This window comes from Saccopteryx leptura, chromosome 2 (genome assembly GCF_036850995.1).
Source record: "Saccopteryx leptura isolate mSacLep1 chromosome 2, mSacLep1_pri_phased_curated, whole genome shotgun sequence".
NCBI lineage: Eukaryota > Metazoa > Chordata > Mammalia > Chiroptera > Emballonuridae > Saccopteryx > Saccopteryx leptura.
Genome location: NC_089504.1, coordinates 362,027,864 through 362,043,425, shown reverse-complemented (window position 1 = coordinate 362,043,425; position 15,562 = coordinate 362,027,864). Strand labels below are relative to the sequence as shown.

General features: G+C 48.1%; 1 protein-coding gene across 3 annotated transcripts in view; it reads right to left on the bottom strand.

Annotated features, from left to right (window-relative positions):
* Positions 1 to 11,685, bottom strand: part of MYOCD (myocardin) — an 89,299-nt gene extending 77,614 nt beyond the window's left edge. For all 3 annotated transcript variants that reach the window (XM_066364905.1, XM_066364906.1, XM_066364907.1), the window contains exon 1: positions 11,330 to 11,685. In XM_066364905.1, coding sequence (XP_066221002.1) covers positions 11,330 to 11,384 — 55 coding nt within the window. In that variant the 5' untranslated portion in view covers positions 11,385 to 11,685. The remainder of the gene's footprint in view (positions 1 to 11,329) is intronic.
* Between the last annotated feature and the right edge of the window lie 3,877 nt (positions 11,686 to 15,562).

Sequence of the window (15,562 nt, the reverse complement as noted above, 5' to 3'; positions counted from 1 at the left end):
TGTGCTTCTAGTCTTATTGTTTAGAGAATTCCTTTTAATAACTTTGCCTGGCATTCTCATCCAAGTTTTTTTTTTTTTTTTCAATGTACTGTTTATCTTTCAAATATTTTTGGTGATTTTCTTTTCTCCATGTAACATTTTAAAACTTTTTAAGTGGCTAAATATGCCAAATTTTATTTTTATGTTGACTTTGGTGATGTATTTTGGAAGGTTTGTCCCACCCCAAGATTATAAAGCTGCTGTCTGGTTTCTTCTCATATGTTATAGATCTCCTCAGCTCTTTGATCCATATGCAATTTATATGACCAAATAGCTACATTCATTTATTTCAAAACCAATAGTAAACTGTCATCACCTACTTTATTGCTGATGTGAACAGCCACCATTATCATTAAAGATTAATAATTGATTAGAGGTTAGATTCCTACGTATACACATAAATCTATGTAGATGAACACACACACACACACACACACACACACACACACACCATTCTGACCCTTTTGATAGCATTTGTCCATTTCACTTCTAATACTAATTACTAGACATTTCTTTCACTTTTTCAGCTTTACTGAGGTATGACTGACAAATAAAATTATGTTATAGTTAAGGTGTACGATGTGATGATCAGGTATATACATTGTGAAGGGATTCCCCACCATCAAGTTATTGAACATACCCATCAGCTCACATATGTACCCTTTTGGGGGAGGGGGAGAATGAGAACATTTAAGTTCCAGTCTCCTCCGAAGTTCAGTTGCGCAATACAGCGTTATGCACTATGGTATCCACGTGTGCATTAGATCCGCAGACCTTATTCACCTTATAATGGAAAGTTGGTGCCCCCTTTCCACCCTCTCCTTACTTTTCCCTTCCTCTGCTCTATTCTCTGTTAATAGATGCCGGTTGGGGCAAAATTGAGTTCACAGCTGTTGATATGAAAAACAACACAAGAATTAATAAATAATAATACAAGAATAAACTCTTGTTTCACGTGCTCACAACAGTGAGCCTACTTTTGCCGCACCCTGTCTTTCTTGAATAACTATGCTTGGTGCCTCACGGCAGGCCTATTCTTATTATTGTTAGTGTTCAAAACTGTCTTGATTTTTTTTTTTCTCAAGCAAACTGAGATTGAAATAGTCAAGTGTCATGAAAAGTCTTAGGATTTAGGGGGAGGGGGACTGGTGACATGTATAATTTGTAGGCTGATTTGTCCTAGAAACAATTGTCTTGATAAATCATTATTTAGGAAATCAAACCCAGTAAAGGAGATTGGGTATCACCTGGGATTGTAGTCCAGAAGGAGGTGCATTAAAGCCAGTGGGCCAGGTGAGTGTATGTGAGAGGTGAGGGTGGGTGGGGTGGGAGGTGGGAGCTTTAGGCTGTAATAGAGAGGGTCATCATGGCACAGGGGAACAAACGATCGGACCTGGCCTCGCCGTTTCTTGGTTATGTTACTTTGACCACGTTCTTTAACATCTTACGTCTTTGGGCCTCAGTTTCTTCATCTATGAAATGGGAACAATCATATCTGTCTCATAGCACTTCTACAAGGATCAAATGAGATAGTCCAAGTGTCACAGATAATAGGTTCTCGGTCACACCTAGTCCTCTCCACTTCTCCTTTGATGAGTCATCAGTCATATTTGGTAACGGGTGGTCCCCAAACAGCAGAGCACACAGAAGTTCTCAAAGTCATCGGGTAACTACGGCTCTTCTTCCTCTCTATTCTCAAGTACAAAGGTGTGAAAGGCTCCGTGAACATCAGTCACCACTGGATTAGTACCCAAGATGGCTCTGGGACCAGTGCTCACTGCCATGTGGAGATAGAATTAGGGTTAAGCTTTGTGCATTGCAAGCTCTCCGGAAATACTAGCGACCAGAATGGAACCTAGAGCTTCATCTTTCATTATCTCAACACTTGGATGTTTACTCTAAACAACGAGTATCCATCCTATAATATAAAAACAGCCCAGAGGAAGGAAAAGGCTATATGCATAAAGATGTTCATATCAGGGTTATTTATAAAATAAAAAACAAACGGGCTGAATTTTTCCAATATAGGTGGGAAAGGTTTAGTCAATTACGATCCGCTCACGTGGTGGACTCTTACACAGTTTTGGAAACCAGAGGTCCGCTGCTAAGTGGCAGCTCGGAAGACGACGTCCAGTACTACATTGACAGATAAAGCCCGGAGTGTAAAATTCAGGCATGCACTCAGATATAACTTTGTAAAACTGCGCATCTCCACAAATATCTTTACAACGTAGTCAAGAGATGGTCAGGTATTGTTCAAAGAACCCTGACTAGCATTGTCCGGGTTTTGCCCATTTTGGAACCTTCTCCTGTCCTGTCCAGAGCCCATTCTCGAAAGAATTCCACATGGAACTTGACCTCAAATTGGGAAACCAGCCCAACCGGTCATGGGGACAACAAAGTTGAATGACTTTCTGGAGGGAGAGTGTTTCTGGAAGTAAGAAAGTCAGAACAGCTTATAGGGTATTTTCCAGTCGTTCCACCCTGGGGCTACTTGACTATATTTTATAAAAAAATTTTAAAAAGCCTGATGATTTTTTTTTTTTTTAGTACCACTTAAGAGGCTAAGGGCAAAGAGGTGCAGGTTGAGGTATGGAAAAAAACTGACTTATATGGTAATTCTAACTGGCCCACAAGATGAGAGGCGCTAAGCAAGGCATACTAAGTATTTGAGAGGTTGTGTATTCTATTCATTATCGCTACGCACACACCAAGGAATGGCTAAGTTCCCATACTTGAGATAACCCAATAAATACGTTTTGCAAATATGACAGTGGCTTCGTTCACTGTTTCCACTGTTCAAATCCTACTGTCTTTCTAATGATCCAAGGTGGCTGAATACAGCAAATATCAACAGAGGTGACTGAAACTATAAGAGAAGTACCCCAATTGTGTCTGTAAGGAAATGGGAGAATTTCTCTTTACTCAACTGATGGGAGAAAAGAATTTTTTTTTCAGTGGTTCTAGAGGGCACCTTGCAGGGCCCTATCAAAACAAAAGTCAGAAATCACCCTTATTTATTCTAAATTTCAGGAAATAAACACAAAATAAACACTACCTTTTATTTTAACAGAATTTGGAGACCCTGGTGCTCCACCTGAGAATAATGGTCCAAGTCTGCTTAGGTACTGCTTGACTGACCAGCCGTTCTGGATGGTCTCAGAATAGACGTCAGTGCAAATTACTGACTTCAAAAACAAATAACTATGACCTGCTTCATAAAGTTGAAAGTTGAAATACTCAAAGTGTAAAGCTGCAAAAATATTATTTGGCTAATGGTTTTTGTTATTTTTTAAAATTCTGTTTGCCTGACCAGGCAATGGCACAGTGGATAGAGCATCAACCTGGGATGCTGAGGACCCAGGTTAAAACCACAAGGTTGCTGGTTTGAGCACAGATTCATCGGGCTTGAGTGTGGGTTTACCACCTTGAGCATGGGGTCACTGGCTTGAGCATGGCATCATAGACATGACTCTATGGTCACTGGCTTGAAGCCCAAGGTCACTGGTTTGAGCCCAAGGTTGCTGGATTGAGCAAGGGGTCATTGGCTCGGCTGGAGACCCCTGGTCAGGGAACATATGAGAAAACAATCAATGAACAACTAAGGCACTGCAGCTATGAATTGATGCTTCTCATCTCTCTCCCTTCCTGTCTGTATGTTCCTCATCTCTCTCTCTCTCTCTCTCTCTCTCTCTCTCTCTCTCTCTCTCTTTCACACACTAAATATATAAATAAATAAAGTTCTATGTATGTCCATCCAAACCTTTCTACTACTCCATGCTTCTCTCTTGCACATTTCACATGCCAACAGGTCAAGTCATCTCTTCCTGTGTGCGGAATAGGGGCTTCTACCTGAAAAGCAACCCTCATTGATTCTAAGAAGGTCTTTCCCTCAAAAAAATGGCGTGAGTCATTTTATCAGCCTGGAAACGAAGGCCCAGGGAGCTGAGTTGACTTTCGCGAGGTCGCGGGGCCACAGAGTGGGTGAGAGGAGTCTCGCTGTTGGTCTGCCTGCAGGAGATCAGGAATGACACTAAGGGAAAGACACCTGCTGGCTCTTCCGTCCTGATCCAGACAGAGACACGAGGTCGACCACTGGTCACCATCTGCTAGGTGACCAGAAGGTTCTCACTGAAAAGATGGGAATAAGGGCGAGGGATGAGCGGTTAGGTTCTAGCAGCTCTTGTTCAGGTCTGGTTTTTTTTGGAGCATGTAAAAGTCTCATCCTGGGCTCGCGGACTTCTGTCACACACTTTTGTTACTCTCCAATTTAATCCTATTAGATTAAAACCCATTCAACTTGGTTTAATCCAAGCTGACCAAAATCTCACTGACTGTGTCTGTCATACACGATAGCAGATAAAAGATGAGTGCCACTCTCTCAGGTCTGAAAAAACTTAATTTTTTGAAGTACCTTGAGTACACAAAATTAGATTAATTGTAATTCTTGGTCCATGTCCCACTGTCACACTGTTATCATTGGTTCACAAAGAAACATTGCTTAACTAATTTGCCCAAGAAGAAGCTATGCATGCAACCACGCTTGACCTGGGAACACTACCACCGCCCTCCTCTCACCTTGGGCTACACCCCTATCTCTCACCTTGCCTCTCCCACTCCAGAGGTGACCACGCTTCCGAAGTTTGTATTTATCGTCAGTCACCCCCTTTTCACTCTAGTTTCAATACTTAAACATGTATAATAAAAAACGTACGCTGTTTCCTTTGTTTTTGACTGTTCTCTGGGTGCAGAATAAAATGCATTCATTCAGCACATATTCAAGGGTGCCTTCTCTGTGCCGATCCCCATTCTAGGCACTGAGAAAGAGAACCGTAGAAACACACAAAAATCCCCACCCTCGTGGACCCATAGCAAACACATAAGCAAGTGAAATGTCTAGTTGGTCCAATAATAATGAGAGCTATGGGTGAAAACAAGACAGAGAATTTTTGGGGCTGGGACGTCTGCCCAGTAATGAAGATGGTGAGGGAAGGCCATGTGATATATCAGTACATCCACCACAGTCAGACCAGAGAAGCAGGTGGCCTGAGTCAGACCCTGAAGATTCTGTTGGCTTTTTAAAGAGATTTTAAAGCCTCACTTAGGACATAAAAGACAATCATCTTTTAAGGTCCAGCACATTGTGTTCCACTGTGGACCCAGTTTGCAGGGCCTGTGCACACAGGGTATTCGAGGCAGCTCCAATATTCCATGTGAGGACATAACGTGTGTCTTTTCTGCTTCCCCCTTGTGTCTGCAGGTTCTAGCACAGTCTCCATTGCCAGGGAAACGGGAAAGAAATATTCACTGAATAACTGAATCAGTAAAGATATACCTCTCGTAACGACTATAGAAATTGTCCCCGGAAGGATGGTCTTTAGATATAACTCGCATCCAGCATTTTTTCAGATTGCCTGTGAGCTCCTTGAGGACACAAGGAGTGGAATCCTAGGATGAATATTCTTAAGGTGGGATACTGGTCCTGAACCCACAATAGGCTTGAGGAGTGAAGGGTGAGCCAACTCTAAATGAAGCAGCCAGGAGGGGAAGCCAGCCAGCCGCGTTCTTACCTGGGTGGGCGGGGAGAGCTTCCCAGCACCATGCACGGAGAGATTAACCCTATTCCACATATCACTGTTGGAAACTGGCAGCGTGACAGAGAGGAGTTAGTCCTGCAGATGGAATTAAGGCTGCTCATCAGCTGACCTTCAACTGGGGAGATGATCTCAGATGAACCCAATGGAATCACAAGAGTCTTTGCAGGTGGAAGACAGGAGAGTCGAAGTCAGAGAGACATACGAAGACGCCACACTGCTGCCTTAGAAGACAGAGGAAGGGGCCACAAGCCAAAGTATACAGGCAGCCTCCACAATCTAGAAAGGATTGGAAACAACTTCTCCTCTAGAGTCCCCCAGAAGGGACACAGCCCTGCCAGCACCTTGACCAGCGAGACCCTCCTCAGACTCCTGACCTCCATAACGGTAAGATGATACATTTGTGCTGCTTTAAGGCAGTAAGCCTGTAGTGATCTGCTGGGATCCCAATGCCGTCACAGGAAACCAATGCCGTCACTGAGAAGAGACTGAGCGTCACTGAAGGAAGGAGGCGTTCGGTGACGGAACAGTTTGTACTGGAGCCCATCATGACCACTGGCTTTTAGTTCCTCCTCTTCTGATTATGCCTAGGAGACATTCCTGAACAATTTTGATGGAACAAGTCAAGTTTTCCCAAACTTTAAGACTATTCTACAATTTTGTGTCAATAGCAAGATGGAGTTGGGGACTAGTTAAGACAGGTGTGCTTCCGTAGGCTTCACAACCAAAAGCTTGCTGTCAACAAAATTTTGAGGAGGACACTGAACAAATGAAACAACGGAGATGATTTTCTTGAATGCTACGTTGTTCATTATAAACATGGTGGGTGTGAATTATCCATTTAAGAAATACTTACTGTATATCTAGTATATGTCAAGCTTCCTGAGAAGACAAGAGCCCGGAAACATCACAGTAAGGTGTTTATAAAGCTTATGGTCTTCAAAACTTTACAACACTACTTAGGGCTATTCACTTGGAAAAATGCCAAATGTTAAGGCTGCAGGCAACCCCAGAGATGAACTAATCAAAACCCTCTATTTTGTAGATGACGATGAGGAGGCTTAAAGAGGTCAACTGAGTTAAGCAAAGAAAAAGAAATTATATCTATATATTTATGCCTATACAGTAGTTTTACAGCCTAGGGCAAGTAATGTAACTGGGAAGAGTGCCTTTTCCATAATACATAACAAGGCACACAATTAAAATATTTGTCGTAGGTTATAAAATGAATTAACGAGGAAGGCAGGGCCAGAGCCTGAATTTCTCTTGAGATCCCGGTGGAAATGTCCTCAACAGTGTCCGTACGGTAAACCCCTCTGGGCCAACCTTTGCGTCCGGTCTCCTCAAGTCATAGGAGAAAACTGTTCAGCCTCAGAGAGGTGAAGGTTCTAGTGTCGAGTAGAAATCAGTCCTTTAAGGTGATCTGCACGATGGAGGACAGAGAAAACACAGAGGGGACGGCCTACGGAGTCCTGAGATGTCCCCCTTGCTTTGCCAGGAAGGACAGACCGCAATTGCAGACTCCGGAGGCCCATCCCTGGACGCTGGAGAAGGCGGTGGTGTCACCTCCCACCACCCAAGGCTAAGCTGAGTTCAGCCTCTGCCTCTCCAGGGCCTGCCCTGCACGTCCCTTGGCTACGTTCAGTTGCTGCCCCGAGTCCCCGGAGCCCCGTGCACCCAAGCAGCCTATCTGCCGAGCTCCTCTTCCTGCTCCGCCCCAGAGGCTGAAATGGATGTTCTCTGTAGCCTTCCCTGAGCCGCATGCTGGCTCCGCCCCCGGAGACCCCCGAGAGCGCGCTCACTGCAGGCTCAACTCCTGCCGAGTCTCCGCGTGCATGCCTAACATGCAAGGTGGGCGTTCCGGGGAGCCTGTGGGTGCTGAGTCTCGAGAGCCTGAGGGAATCTGGCCAGAGAGGCCAAGGGGGCTGATGCGAGACCGTTCAGACTGCGGGCAGGGCTGCCAGAGAAAGCGCGGCACGCTAGTTCAGTGTGGATTTCAGATCAAAGTCTGCCTTCTATGTTATAGCGTGCTAAAATAACCACTGCGTATCTGAAAGTCAAATTTCACTGGGCCTCCTGTGTTTTTATTTGTTAAATCTGACAGCCCCGATTTTGTGGAGGATAGAGGCCAGGTCGTAGCAGATGCCAGGGCCTGCCTTTGTGTGAGCTGTGGAATGGGCAAAGGAGAAAAAGAGAGAAAAGCAAGTCAAACACAATCGTTCTCTAGAAGCAAAATTCGTTGATGGCCCTTTCTCTCTCGGTTGAGTCTTTGTGCAGAGTGGTGCGTGTGTGTGTGTGTGTGTGTGTTTGCATGTGTGTGTGTTTGCATGTGTGTGTGTACGCACATACATATAAGTGCGTGTGTTTTGTTGACACAAGGATCATGGTATTGGGGAAAACTGATGGATATTGTGGTCACAGATATGGACAAAACAACAGCGAGATTAAAGAGAGTAAAAATGTAGTTAGTTTAAATGCAACCCCGTAAAATGTTACTGAAGGGTCTGAGAAATCATCCTGTCCAACCTTGACATTTACAGATTAAATAAACCGAGACTCAGAGAGAAAAAGACGAACACAGAATCCAGCGTCCTAATAATAAGAAGAATAGAACAACATTTTTTGAGGCCTTACCACGTGCCAAGCATACTTCTTAGCGGTCAACTTGTATAATCACATTTAGTTCTCACAACAACCCTATCATTATTCTCATTATTCAAATAAGGCACATTGAGGCATAGAGAATTATGTCATTTAGCCAAGGTTCAAGGTTATGTAGCTATTAAGCAGAGGTGCATTCTAAAATTACAGCCTGTTCGGTTCTAAACCCACACACTCCACCATAAAACCGTGCGGCCTCTAAGATAAGATGAGTGTGTATCATTAGACAAGTTCATACATGTCGGCTTTCACGGTGTACGGCTCCTGTGGCGTGGTTTTGTACTCAATTACAGGGTCACTTGAAAGTAGCTTACAGGCAGCCCTCGATGCTGATACTGTACTTGTCCACTTCCTAGCGAGAGCAGTCATCCACCCCCTTGTAAACCAGCCCTATCTCACAGGGTGTCTTCTCTGATCAGAGAGCAACACAGTTTCATTTGTTTATTTATTTACTTATTTATCTGTGGGGGAAATATTTTTTTCTTTTTTTTTTTTTTTTTCATTTTTCTGAAGCTGGAAACAGGGAGAGACAGTCAGACAGACTCCCGCATGCGCCCGACCGGGATCTACCCGGCTCGCCCACCAGGGGCGACGCTCTGCCCACCAGGGGGCGATGCTCTGCCCATCCTGGGCGTCGCCATGTTGCGACCAGAGCCACTCTAGCGCCTGAGGCAGAGGCCACAGAGCCATCCCCAGCGCACGGGCCATCTTTGCTCCAATGGAGCCTTGGCTGCGGGAGGGGAAGAGAGAGACAGAGAGGAAAGCGCGGCGGAGGGGTGGAGAAGCAAATGGGCGCTTCTCCTGTGTGCCCTGGCCGGAAATCGAACCCGGGTCCTCCGCACGCTAGGCCGACGCTCTACTGCTGAGGCAACTGGCCAGGGGGGGAAATATTTTTAATGACATAGGTCACACCAGGGTCCACTAGCAAAGCAACCATTAGCAGTCAGATAGAATTTTATGAGTTTACAGTTTGAGCAGCTCATGAAGGAAAAGAAAAGAAATAAAAAAAGAAGAGAGAGAGAGACGTCAAAACAGAGAAGAAGGATTCCTAATCCACTGTTAGTCACAAAATAAACCAAGTTCTCTTCGGAAGAGGCAGGCCCTCGGGTAAGCTCGCTGCCACGCCAGACTTCTGCGTGGCCGCAGCACCAGTGGTGACTGTGCCCAGAAAGAGAAGTCACCGTCCTCAACATTCCATTTACTTAGTTTTGCGTTCTGCTTGTTTTTCTTTCGAATTATCAACCTCTTGCACCTCGGACGATCAATCCGCTCGGGCCATTCCCCGAGCCCGGCTTCCCTGTTCATCAAAGGTGGGGGATTAAGCACGAGTGTGTCTGCTTTGATACCACGTTTCCTGAGCTACCCTCCCTGCGCCACGAAAGCCTGTCTGAGCTTTAAGAAGAAAAAAAAATGAGGCAGCAATTGGAATTCTCAGATGCCACAGCTCCCTACCTGGGAGACACTGGGACCCCCCCGGTTCACTAAGACAGGAATTAGGAGCGGCACAAACACTGCCTTCCCTCTGGTCTGCACTTGGGGAAGGAAGGATTTGTTTGATAACGCTGTTTTTGCCATCCTCTGCAGGACCTTGCCAAGTCCTCTGAGAGAGACACACCAGCCCCGCCCCTGCCCCCCACAAGAACCGGCAAGGGCAGGCTTGACAGGAACGCAGCTTTTGGCAAAACAAATCTGTATCCTCCTCTCTTCAGAAAGGTGGCAGTGTTGCCCTGCAGTTTTGACCAAGTTGCACAGCGGTGGCGAAGTCTCCAGCGGATTGACAGACCAAGCAGCTCACCTCACCAAGGGAAGGAAAGAGAGGATTGAACCGCCGCTGACCCCAACACCCAGCGGCTGGCAGACTCGCTCCAGCACCTCGGGGCACCGATTAGTAAACTCTCTAGCGTTTATCTTGTTTCAACAGCACAGAGACCACGAAACTCTCCAATGGACCCCACAGATACCCTCCAAGCCAGGAGCATCGAAGGAACCCCCAGAGAACCCTCATTTCCCAGCCTCCATGCTTCTCGTCATCGTGGAGACGTCCATCCCAAGAGAAACACTGAGTGGTCCTAACGTGGAGGGGCCAAGGAGAACTTGGCCCACGAGGCCCGCCACCTTCCAGCACCTGCTCTAGGAAGCGTTCCCATCGGTGTGCTCAGAAAGCAAGTCACCTTCTAAGGAAAAGCCCTGCCATAGAGCGAGTGTTTGCTACTGGTTTCGTAGAGCCAGCAGGATACACACAGTTGCAGAGAAAGAGCTTAAGGAGGCCCGAGTCTCCGTGTCTAAACGTGGAACCCCCACATTCATAGCCGCCGTGGGCACCTGGATGCCTTCTGTGAGCAGCCCTCGCTAGTCCCCTCTCTCCTACTCACCTTCACCCAGCGTCCTGTGAGAAGTTTCTCTATGTGCTACTGACACAGACATTTGGGGAGAAAAGTCTCCATTTATAAATATCAGATGGTTTTGGGAAAAAAAATATTTGTGGCACTGGGCTTTTTTTTTTTTCTCTCTCTTCTACAGTGATGTCATTTTAAATACTTGTTGTGCTCCAAATTTGCTATTTTTACTTCCCCCAAGTGACTTTTTTTGGGAAATACATTTGTTTGGATTAGCGACATTTTGAGTGACCCCTGCGATCTAATACGCAGCCTCCGGTGCCTCTTCTCATCAGTTACAACTAAATATCATGCAGCTCACAAGCTTGAAATCCCTTATTTGTTTGTGTTCAAACTTGTTACGTACGGGGTGTACCTTCCCATTTTCTATTCACAGATACAGAGCAAAAAATAAAATGAAAAATAGTGGCCTTTCCACAAACAGAAACCACACTCAACAACTCAACGCATGGAAAACGGAAGACATTGAAAAGGCCCCCAAAGTCAAATAAAATGTTCACTTCCAAAACTGTGCTTTTGGGGAACAAGGTTGAAACAGCCACGGCGGGCCCTGAGACATTGATTGAAAAGCAATCTTGAGTAGAGAAGGGCAGAAGAGAAAGAAAGTTCAGGAAGGAAATCTAAATGCCTCAGCCCTACCTGATCTGAACTTGCTCCTAATCAGCAAAGAATGCTCAGCCCCCAGGAGGGTCATGTTGAGTCTCAGCGAGCCGCTGGTCCCTTGGCCAGACGCCCCCTGTTTTCCACCAGGAACAGGCTCCCGGGTGCCCAGCTGACCGCAGCTAACAACCCAGAATTCATCCAACTTTCCAGGAGCTCCCCTGGGTAGGAGTACAGTGGCAGCCAGCGGCCGAAGCCAGTGTCCCCAGAAAACTGGTGGCTCCCCCCTCGCTCGCTGTGCGGGGCTGATTAACTCTTAGCCGGCAGGACCCTCCGCCTCCTCCTGCGTCTGGTCAGCAGCGGCGGCATCCCAGGCGTTCTCGGCTGATGTCATAGGCTGCCGGCGATTGCGGGGTATCACCACCACGCCTTTATGAAGGTCCCAAGTTTGCTATCTGATACTTTTTTTTACTACTGACAGGAGCTCAGCCAATCAGGAGCGGCGAGCGGGGACCAGGGACTTGGAGCAGCCAGAGGCGTCTGGAGAGCCGCCGGGTCTTAACTCTTTGCAGCGGGCTGCGCCCCGCCTGTGCGCAGGGGCGGGAGCCAGGGCGCGGGCCCCGCGCTGGCGAGGGGCCGAGCGGAGGAGCCCGGGGCACCGAAAGGAGGGCTGCAGAGAACCCGGGCTCGCGGATGGTTCACCGACAGGGCCTGGGCGGGGCGGGTGGGAGCCACGGGCTGCCCCGTCGCTCAGCTGCTGCCCGGGAGGCGCGCGCGCGCAGGGAATCTCCGACCGGGATGGGACGCCGGCCGGCGGGACGCGCGCCTGCGGGACCCGCTGCGCAACGCGCTCTGCGGATCAGCGGGACCCCTTGCAGACAAAGCCTCCAACAGACCGAAGTCCCCATGTGCTCTCCCCTTTTGAGGGGTCACGGCACAGACTTCATACTCTTGGCAGCTACAGGAAGTGGGATACGCGTCCACGGAGAACATGAAACGCCCGGCATATTTTCTGGGATATGCGCTTTCTGGACAAACTTGACTCCGTGGGTCTGCGCCCATCCGGAGGGACACCCACCGTCCTCTGCCTCCCGGGGGAAGACACAGGAGTTGAATGCCCTTTTGTGCTCTCAGTAGGGTGAGATTCTCCGGAGCAGGGGACTGTCAGAGCTGGGGTTGGGTTTCCCGTGGAAAGGCTTTTCCTAGGAGCGAGCCCCTCCTTAGGGCAAAATCCACTCCAAATCCAAGACTGAATTATTGCGCTTCCAGAACATGCCAGGTGGTGAGGACTCATCAATAAATAAAATAAAGACTGTGCTCTCAAGAAGCCACTTAGTATATAGAGTGGCAGAGATAATAAAAAAAAACAAAAACAGAGACAGGCTATCTATGAACATAAAGTTGGGTTAAATTTATTTACAACGTTACATTTATATGCACCTCCAGGTATCAGTAATTACAGAGATGCCTGCTTCTATGCCTCAGGAGATCCCTAAACCCTTAAAAGATCAGTCTGGGACAGATGAAGACCTGATATGACAATAATTCGTGGTACAACTTGTCACGCCCCGAGTTTGGGCCTCTGCCTGAATTCGCTGATTCCTGAGTCTCCCCTTTGCATCTGACCAATCGTTTATATAAGTGAGGTCTGCTGGGGTAGACCACTAATCCCAGATGTGTCAGGGAGGAGGCAGAGCAAGCCCCCCCACCCCCACCCGGGCTCCCTTAGGGAACAGGGGCCTGGCGGCAGAGCCTGTGTAGAGGGTGACGCTATGTGCACAAGCATTCCAATGATTCCAAAACATTCCTGTATAATGCGTGATGACTTTCTTCACCCGGCTGTAACAGGCCGAGTGACTTAGAACAGTGCGAGTGTGTTATTCTCCAGTCTCGGAGTTCAGACATCTGAAACGAGCCTCAGTGGGCTGGAACCTAGGTATCGGCAGGGCTGGTTCCCTTCTGCAGGATCTAGAAGAGAATAGAGTTCTTGTCCTTTCCAGCTTCTAGAGTCTGTCTATGTTTTCTGGCTCGTGGCCCCTTCCTCTATCTTCAAAGCCAGGAACTGCTGGTCGAGTTCCTATCATGTTGGGATCAAGCTCTGACCATGCCCCTTCCACCACCCGCCCCTTTCACATTGAAGGACCGTTGTGATGATATGTGACAGGGCTCACCTGGATCAACCCTCAAGCAAGGTCAGCTGATTATCAACCTTACTCCTTCCCGTCGGTTACCTTACTCTCTCTTGCCACCTACTTGAGCGTAGTCACCGACTCGTGGGGTTAAGATGTCAACTTGAGAAGAGGAGGTTTTATTCTGCCTGCGAGACAGCACGGACCTCTCTTTCTAGCAGCGTGTTCTTGTCCCCAGTGGAGCCCCGGGTTCTGGGGCTCTAGAGCAAACATGTCAAGTGGAGAGAGGTTTGGTCACGGGGGATGCGCAGGGACCCTGGTACGCGTGGCGATGCCCGTGGCAGGGAGGCGGTCTGGGGAAGAGATTGCTGGGGCAAGATACATTGCTCAATCATCTGAGTCAGGGAAAGAAAAAAAGAAGAAAAAACTATTCTGAGCAACTTGAAAAACAAAAGAAAGCCAGACAGATTTTTATCCTGAGGATGGTGGAGCTGAGAAGGCGGCAATTTGGCAAGGAATTATTATTATTATTTTTAGTGAAAGTTGTGATAAAAACAGCCCGGCGTAAGGGGTCTGCATGACCCAGATGAGTTGGACAGGAGTGAATTGTTTTTCTTTTGCAGGCCTGTGTGTGTGTGCGTGTATGTGTGTGTGCGTGCACGTGTGTGCATGTGTGTGTACATGTGTGCGTGCGTGTGTGTGTGTGTGTGTGTGTGCAGGGAAGCACAGTTTCTTTTTTGAGTGCGTTTGGGAAACGCTGGTAACCCCAGCCCTCCTCCCCTCCACGTTCCCATCATCCTGTGGAGCTGCCCTCTGGGAGTTCTACCCCCTATGGCGTGGAACATCTATGGATATAAATATGCTCATCTAAAAGCCCAGCCTTCTCCCTCTCCATGCAAGCAATTTTTGTGGAAAAAAAAAAAAAAAGAATTATTTTTTAGTGGAATTCAATGAGGATGCTCCCACGGAGAACAGCATGGCCGGCTGAGCTTGGGGGGGGGGGGGGCGGAGGTCAGCGGGCTCGTGCGATGGCAGGCCACCAGGCTCTGCCTCACACGTGGGTCCCCTCAGCAGCACTTCTCTGCCTTGCTACCCTGTGACCGTCTCTCCCGAGGCCTCGAGCCAGCCTGGGACGTGAGCTTCCAGCCTCAGGAAGAGCCCCGTCTGAATCGAAGCTGCCCCAGTGACCTGCAGTGATCGGAGTCCCGTGAGGCACTCAGCACTGCCATGGAAAAGGGAGTTAGAAGTGCTTCTCAGAAGATGTGGGGAATTCTAATGGAACAATGCGTTGGGAAGGCCCAGCACAATTCTCTTTGGGGCGCCGCAGGCTCCTCCCTTCACCCTCTCCCCGCCGCCTCCAACCAGTCTTGCTGATTTCAGGCAGTGCCGACTCCTCCTCCTCCTCCTCCTCCTCCTCCTCCTCCTCCTCCTCCTCCTCCTCCTCCTTCTTCTTCTTCTTTCTTCCTCTTCCCCCTCCTCCTCCTCCTCCTCCTCCTCCTCCTTCTTCTTCTTCTTTCTTCCTCTTCCTCCTCCTCCTCCTCCTCCTCCTTCTTCTTCTTCTTCTTTCTTCCTCTTCCCCCTCCTCCTCCTCCTCCTCCTCCTTCTTCTTCTTCTTTCTTCCTCTTCCTCCTCCTCCTCCTCCTCCTCCTCCTCCTCCTCCTCCTCCTCCTCCTCCTCTTCTTCTTCTTCTTCTTCTTCTTCTTCTTCTTCTTCTTCTTCCTCTTCTTCCTCTTCTTCTCCTTCTTCTTCGTGGCTGTCCTTCCCCTGGCCGTCAGTTATCTAGGGCCGTCTGGCAAATGACCAGCTTAGCGCAGCACGCACATTGACTATTTACCACAGTTTCCCCGGGTCAGGGTTCTGGGCCTGGCTTAGCTGGTCCTTTGCTCAGGATCTCAGGAGGCTGCAGTTCAGGCGCTGGCTGGGCTGTGGTCTCATCAGACGATTGGCGTTCTCTTCCGGGCTCACTGGTTGTTGGTAGGATTCAGTTCCTTGCGGCTCCAGAACTCATTCTGGCATACTGTACTTCCCCACGTAGAAGACACACCTTTTTGGGGAAACATTTGGGGTCTAAAAACTGGGTACGTCTTACATAGCGGTTGTAGATTTTTTACTTGCATTTCTCGTTTTATTGCGTGGATGAGGA